Here is a 7,668-nt window from a genome sequence, read left to right as displayed (position 1 = left end):
CCCTATATAATCTTCACCTTTTCAAGCCAGTGTCTCACAGCAATGAGCGAAACACTAAGCAAAAGGGCAAGAGCAAAAGCTGCTGAAATAATCACATGAATCATTCCATGCACAATCCAGTTAATCCTCACCTTACCTGACACCTACCGCACCTGCAAGTCTTCCCTCCACTGATGCATGCATGCAGATAGAACCAACCCCTGCTGCAACGGTCTCCCTCCAATCATGCAGACATTATTATTTCATGTGCCATGCAGATTAACCCTTAAAAGGAGTTACCAAAGGCTTAGATTTTGAGTAACTGTCGAAGTGCACTAGCTGCACTAGTTGTTAAACACATCAGATTGAGTCAATTAAACCATGATATGTTGCAGAACATTTAGACTGAAGACCTTAAACTGAACTCAGTGCTATATATATCTGTAATTTATCATATATACCACTTGACATATAAATGTGGATGAGTGGTGAAATGGTATAATAAAAGTCTAGGGTTGATGGTTTTCAGAGTTAACTGCGGATCAATTAACATAGGCAGCTGTGAGAACCTACGAATTATGCACAGTGCCACTGCCCACTGGCATATGCAACCTCCTCTCGAGGCTGCATTAACTTGGTTGGAGAGTGGAGTGATGGAGTCACTTAAAACTAGAACTGTCGTAGTCCCTGCTGGCGCTGGTGTCGGGGTGAATCCAATCCCAGAGCTTGTCGGAGACGGTGGCGGGTGACAATGGAAGCTGGCCGAGGGGCGCCATCTGCGGCTGCGGCGGCGTCGGGAGGAAGTGGCCGCCCGTGTCCGGGTGGTTAGTGTAGGCCTGGCTGTGTCCCACCAGCCTGCTAAGCTCGTCTCCTGGCGTGGAGCTGCTGCCCATCAGGGTTGCGTCTGCCATGGCCATGAGCGAGTACGTGCACGCGTTCTGGGCCGGCGCAACCACAGCTGTCGAGCTCATCGCCGTCGCGTAGCCACACGGTCTCGGAGGTGGTGGCGGCGGCAGGGGCAGTGGATGCAACTGAGAAGCATTGCGTCCGGCGACCTGATCCATGATGGGTGGTAACGGCGTCGACGAGCAGTCGCCCTGGCCGAGTAGGCCGTGGAAGCTGGGTTGCTGCGTGGGTGACAGCGGCGCGGAAGAAGGTGATGACACGAGCCGGCCGGCCGGCTCCATAATGGCGCGTGAGGTGCCCGGCCTCGCCGAGGCTGCTTGGGCGTTGCTGGAGGAGGGCCGTCCATGTCCGTCGTCGATACCGGAGCGCTTGTACACGCGGCAGAGCGAGATCTCCGACTGCATGCATGAGACATTTTCTGAAACTTAAATCGGATTAACCACTTTAAGCAAGCACGAATGCATGACTGAGACACTTAGGAAATTCAATATTTACCGTGGCATGTCAAATCTAAAAAAATTACTCCACCAAACATCTTAGATGAAGGTTGCAGTAAATTGAGTGAGGACCGATGAATAGAGTGCATGCTTTTCATATGAACTGAGGTGGGAAATTAAATGCTTCAGTTAATGTCGGGTCTGAATAGAGTATAGTGGAGGATTTTGGCAAAGGGGAACTAAATTGACTATTTAACTTGGACATGCAAATAGTTTATTTACAGTCTGCAGGACATGCAAGTGGTATCTAGGAGTAAGAGGAATTCCGAATTCAAAAGGCTAGCTTTTGTACATGCCCATATGTATGCCAAAAAGAAGGAGCTAAAAGCAAACCCTAAGCTCATAGATCTGAAAAGTAAGAGAAAGAAAGCATGTCACGTGTTCATGTATATCATGGCAACAAACAAAAGCTAGCGGTGGACAAGTAGCAGATGAAATTAATGTATAGTAACATGAATATATACCAGCGAATATATAGCTAGCTTGGCATGAATTTGCCAAACAAAAACCAACCAATCAAAAGCGACGATTAGGAATTTCCCAATGTCTGGCCACTGAAAAACCCTAGTCTAATAAGCTCGCTAATTTCCCCAAGATCACACACTAAATTACCTTGTAGAAGAGATCGGCGTCGGTGGTGGGTGGCGGGAGTCGGTACTCGTTCATGATCCAGCTGCTGCGGACGCCCTTGGGGGCCTTGCCGGAGTAGAAGACGAGCGTCTTCTTGAGCCCGATCGGCCGGCTGTTCTCGCCGCGGATCATCCTGTCGGCCCCCGTCGCCTTCCAGTACCCCGACGCGGTCACCCGGTTCGGCCGGTCGCCGTTCCGGTACTTGCGGTCCCGAGGCACGTAGAAGAACCACTCCTTCTCCCCAATCACCGCCATTGCTACCATCACAAGAGATGTTAATAAGACCACAGTCGGCCGAGAACCCGAGATTAATCTGAGCTGAGCGGTTTATATGTGCGAGTGCTTACCGGGGAGCTCCCATGGGTCGAAGCGGTAGAGGTCGAGGAAGGTGATGAGCTCCACGTTAAAGCGCCGGCCCTCCACCTTGCGCCGGAGGTAAAACTCGATCAGCTCCTCCTCCGTCGGGTGGAATCGGAACCCCGGCATCACCAGATCGTTCTCGTGCGAGTCGACGGCTGCCTCGTCGCCCGCTCCCCCTCCTCCTTCTGCTCCAGCCGCGGCCGAAGCGCTACCTTCGTCGATGTCTCTGCTCATGGCTGCTGGCTCTCCCTCGCCGTGCCAATTGCCCGCATAGCGTGCCTGCGCACGGTGCGGCGGCGGCTGGCCGGCGAGAAAGCTAGCTAGGGCAAGCAGAGATAGCTGGGGAAAGGCAAATAATTTGGGGGTGCGCAAGTAGGTGGGGAGGAGATAGGAGATAAGAGTGGTGTTTGCACCATCGATATATACTGGAGTGGAGGCTTTGGTTAATGATGATACTCTGGCTAATGAGACTTGGATTGAACTATATATACTGATTAACATGGTAATGGCTAGCTAGAGAGCGAGGTTACAATAAAGAGTATTAACCTTCTAGTGCCATATATATATAGTAAGTAGAGTAGTATGCATTACACACATAATGATGGAACTTTTTCCAATGGCATGCTTTGCACAGAAGATCATTCATGCAATTCTTAGTGTGAATGTATACTACGGAAATAAATTTAAATTTTAGGAGGAATGTGGAAATTATATATATTAGTTTGTACAAATTCATTACCTTTTCGAGAACCAATATGTGGTTGGATGATTACGAGGGCAGTGACACCCCTTGCCTACTAGAGTTTAAACCCAGATTTGATACTTTGGTGTCTCATAAAGGAAGAATATTCTTTCAGTGGGAGATGACGTTCTCGTCGATAGCGAGATACCAGTGGTGACTTTGTCAATCTCAAAATCCGTTGGATCAATTTCTTGGACCCAGGCGCTCGGTAAGGGTAGGGTGTGCGTACGTACGTTCATAGAGATAAATGTATGCATGTGTGAGCATCTACAATTATACTATGTTTCGCAAAAAAAAAATTACCTTCTCGTAATTGAATTTACTAGACTAGGTGCATGTGTGTTCCTACTGATGTGATATAGGCGTTTGTTCCTTTAGCTAGGTCGACAAACTTGTTGGTCTTGAGCTGGAATTCCTTTGCAAGATTCCAAAAAAAAAAGATAATAAGCTGAGCCGTCACCCATCACTTAGAACCCGAACAAATCAACTTGGTTTCTGCTACTTCTTAGAGCATCTCCAGTCGCGTCTCTCAAAAAACGTCCGGTACGAACGATATGAGACACGTTTGAGACCGCACCGGGCCGAAAGAGACTAAATATCTGTAAAAAAAAAGGTCCTTCCCAACCGCGTCTTTCAAACAACATTCGGATGCATGCATTTTAATAGAGGGGACCACCCCATATGGAAAACTTAGGTGAAAGAAAGTATGGGAAAAGAGAATGGCATGTGGAGACTAGGGGCTGCATACATGCATATGGACGCTGTTTTTGTGTCCGACGTCCCCGGTAGAGACTAGTCTCCCATTTCTTTAGGGGACGTGACTGGACAGATTTTTTCCCCATTTCTTGTCCGCGGTCCCCCAAACGTCATTTAGGGGACACGACTGGAGATGCTCTTAAGCTATTTAATCCACTTAACCAGCACTACCCTGAATTGAAGGATTTTCAGATGAATTTTGCAAAACGTAGATTCACACAGCATCGATCCAACTAGGTAGGTAGGCCAGGCCGGCCGGTTGCGACAAAGGCAACTATACTGGTTGATTTTCCGGATAGACACTTGGACATGGCGGGGAACCATTCGATCGGCAGTCGAGAAACGGCAGCAGTGACCTTTTGGGAAGAAGTGGTCACCAACAAAGGGAGTTAAAGAGGGGAAAAAGACCAGCCGAGATGAGAACAACTTTGGGCGGCTGCCCCTTCCCGGAATGTGATTGAGATGGATGCTTGTGTTTCTCGTCTATGATCTACACACCCTCTGCCTAGTCGTCCTGTTTTTCTCGGTCTGGTCTTTTACACGACTTTTATCTTCCCCGTTCCCGTTAAGAAGAAGGATAATGTTCCCTTTTCGTATATATCAAAAACATAATATCTCTCTGGAATACATATATCTTTCTGGGAGATATTAAGGCAACACTGTGAGTACTCCTACTACCTAGCTAATAACTGTGTGACATTCCAACTCACTGTGATTCCAGGCATACATTGCATACACGCGTGGAGAGGCGCTCATGTGTGGGCACTGCAGGGGGTGGTCCATGCATGCGTGGGAGCGCGGCCGGAGTTCATGATTTAGCGGTGCGATTGGTAATCGATCGCTTGATCCATCGATGTGATATAAATTCTTTGTATCATGAGCTAGCTAGATGCTGCCTTTTCTTTTCTCTTCTTTGCCTTTCGCATTGAGTGGAGTCAAAATCTAAATAAGTACAAATCTCTCTCTCTCTCGGGCAACTGTTTCAGATCTAACTAACATGTACACTTAAACCATGGAAAAAAAAGTTAAGCCACGGACAAATAAAAAGACACGCACGGTCGACTAAAATGAGTAAATTGCATATAACTACCACAGTTGGAGTGAAATTGCTCCCAACAACCACTTTAGCTGAAAATTTGAGGCTCAAGAATATTTTGAGAATGATCCAGAAAATAGTCATTTATGTTTTGGTCAGACTGCTATAATTTAAGCCTTTAATGACCAAAGTAAAAATAGCAAAAAAATCAGTTTTCAAATTTGAAGCTTCAAATTTGGCTGACAGTCGAACATCCTAGTAAAAACTGCAAAAAAGCCCAAAAAATAAAAAATGGTCTGTAAGTGGACCAATAACATTTCAGCCCAAATCTAACCAATTGTTAGTCAAAACAGCTTTGAGGTTTGTCATAATCGCTAAACCATATTAGAACCGTCTATTTTGGTTATGTATAAAAGTTTGCTCGTATATTAGTGGTTTTCATAAAATGATAATAGTGTGATGGTTATGAGGAACCCTTGCTCTTGTTGTATGGTATTGTCCAATTTATTCAAGAACTATGCATCCACGATTTACTAAGAAATGTGGGTACAAAATTTACCACATCTAGTTATCATGATTTTATATTTGTCTTATTTAGTTATACCGTGTGACCAAAAAAATGGCATGTTCCCATGGATGCGCTTGTTGGGTTCATGTCTGGTGGTGGACTTATTTATTTCTATAGAGAAAGGGGGTATCCCGACCTGTGCATCAATCGATGCACATGTCTATATTTACTGCAAATTTTCATTCCAGAGTCTTACAAAGGGCGCAAAGTGAATTAAGATTTCAACTTGTACAATGAAAATATATGTAGCATGTATGCATCATGAACTATACTTCTTTCCCGCCATTTGTATTGAATATCAACAAATTTTGAGCGGTAAATCTCTAAATGGTTGCACCAAAAGTTCATGCACTCCACAAGGTGCTGATATAACCACAAAAGATCCAATGGGTAATCTTGAGATCAAACTACATAAGTGGGAAGTTGTTGTCTTGCTAGAAGTAATATTATTGTGATACTTTCAGATAACCCAACTCGAAGCATAAACTCTCACACTAATTAGAGCCTTACATATTTTACTAACCTCATTCAACCGATTACCTGGCATATTCATTATGTTAGTCGGATAGGGTATGTTGAAAGTAACATGAACTATTTAACCACACACGACAAGCAAGAGGATGATGACTACAAGTGCACATGTGTATTCTAGCTAGTTTCAAAAGTAAGAGTATTGAACCATGGAGATCTATTGGTAGAGGTCTTTATGCCCATCGTTACCTTTACCAAATGATACTTGTAAGTTGCCTTTGATCCCAAGTACGGATGTTTTTTTAGAGAATAGTCTTGTGTATGAAAGATTAATAATTAAAACTAAAAAGTGCAAACAAAAAGACCATCTCTATGTAAAAGATAATGAAACTACAAGAAGGCTAAGGCAGTAAGGCGTTCTTAGCTAGGGAGTGTAGGATCCACCACTAGTATTGATACTACTTGTGATATAATATGAGTCTATATTGTCCTTCTTGTGCATGTATGGGAAGGGATCCATAATAAGATGATCAAAAAAAGGCATATGTTATTTCATTTTGAATAACCACTACAATGATCGTAAGTAAGGCACTCCGATCCCTCACAATTAAGGGTTTTCCCATGGATATTGATACAAGCTTAGTGAATCCCTTCTTACCCCACTACCCATGTGAATAGCACGCCGACCCGTTATGTCACTTAGCATCTGATGCCTACAAATATAGGGGAACGCTGAAATCTTCAATGGGAAGTATTACCCAAATGTATAGTTCGACTCAAGGGAAGCAAAAGAATAGTAATAATACTTTAGCAATTAAGACGTCACTCTCAACCACACCGGTGTAACAATAAAATCACAAAGAAAGTGGCAGTTGATTCAAATAGTAATGAGAAAATAGTAAACAATAGCAGTAGATTTTCAGTTTTCACCGGAAGAGAATTATGTAACTTTCAGTGGCTAAAAGCGTAGGCATGAGGTAGTAGTGGGGTGTTGTATGAATGATATTGACCATATAATGTAATCCAAATAACATAGCATCCATCTCTAATTCAGTTGTGTGTAGGTGTGTGATCCAAATGTAGCTATGCATACTAACAAAGAGAATTTGCATAACATTTTTTATCCTGCTTGCCCATTTTACCGGGGCCAACTTGGAACTACAAACAGTTAAGGTCTATCCTTTCGAATAGTCTGGAACAAAGCATTAAGTTTCATGAACACACAATATCCTCGAACTATCACATATTCCCCTTGTTTTTCCTATGTGTTACCTTAGGGATGCAGGGTCAACATAATAATAAGCAATACACCTTGCAAATAGATATCAAAATCATATATATAATAAAACAATATATTTTCAGTACTGAAATCATGTCACTCGGGTCCTAGTAACAAGCATTAAATATAGCAAATGTGTATTAACACTCATATATGAATATCGTCAAGATAAACACCTCAAATCTCGATACATATGGATGATTACATAATCAACGTCATCCAAATCACATCCATACTCACTCATGGTGATGGAGAGTGAGCCCATGGTTGTTGGTGATGACGTTGGTGGCGGTGCTGATGAAGAAGCCCTCGAAATCCCTCTCTCCGGGGTGGAGAGCATGATCAATCTAACCCAAAAAAAATCGTAGTCTTGGCGGTGCTCTGTTTTGCGAAACGTTTCGTGCTTCTGGCAAGGTAGGTTTTTAGGGTATATAAGGCACCACG

General features: G+C 43.8%; 1 protein-coding gene across 1 annotated transcript; it reads right to left on the bottom strand.

The window, feature by feature from the left end:
* Nucleotides 1-393: 393 nt before the first annotated feature.
* On the bottom strand, nt 394-2,606 carry LOC124646536 (protein FEZ-like). Its single transcript, XM_047186641.1, has 3 exons — nt 2,360-2,606; nt 1,995-2,269; nt 394-1,283 (listed from the first exon to the last, which is right to left on the bottom strand). Exons 1-3 carry the CDS (start codon nt 2,604-2,606, stop codon nt 639-641), a joined length of 1,167 nt encoding a protein of 388 aa, XP_047042597.1. The 3' UTR covers nt 394-638.
* Between the last annotated feature and the right edge of the window lie 5,062 nt (nt 2,607-7,668).

Source organism: Lolium rigidum, chromosome 4 (assembly GCF_022539505.1).
Source record: "Lolium rigidum isolate FL_2022 chromosome 4, APGP_CSIRO_Lrig_0.1, whole genome shotgun sequence".
In the NCBI taxonomy this organism is placed as follows: domain Eukaryota; kingdom Viridiplantae; phylum Streptophyta; class Magnoliopsida; order Poales; family Poaceae; genus Lolium; species Lolium rigidum.
The sequence above is the reverse complement of the archived record's forward strand: the minus strand, read 5'-3'. Positions and strand labels throughout refer to the sequence as shown.

Coding starts and splice junctions, on each gene's coding strand:
- LOC124646536 (XM_047186641.1), bottom strand. CDS start 2,606: ATGAGCAGAGACATCGACGAAGGTAGCGCTTCGGCCGCGGCTGGAGCA. Junction 2,270..2,359: donor CGACCCATGGGAGCTCCCCG/GTAAGCACTCGC, acceptor TTGTGATGGTAG/CAATGGCGGTGATTGGGGAG. Junction 1,284..1,994: donor ACGCCGATCTCTTCTACAAG/GTAATTTAGTGT, acceptor TCATGCATGCAG/TCGGAGATCTCGCTCTGCCG.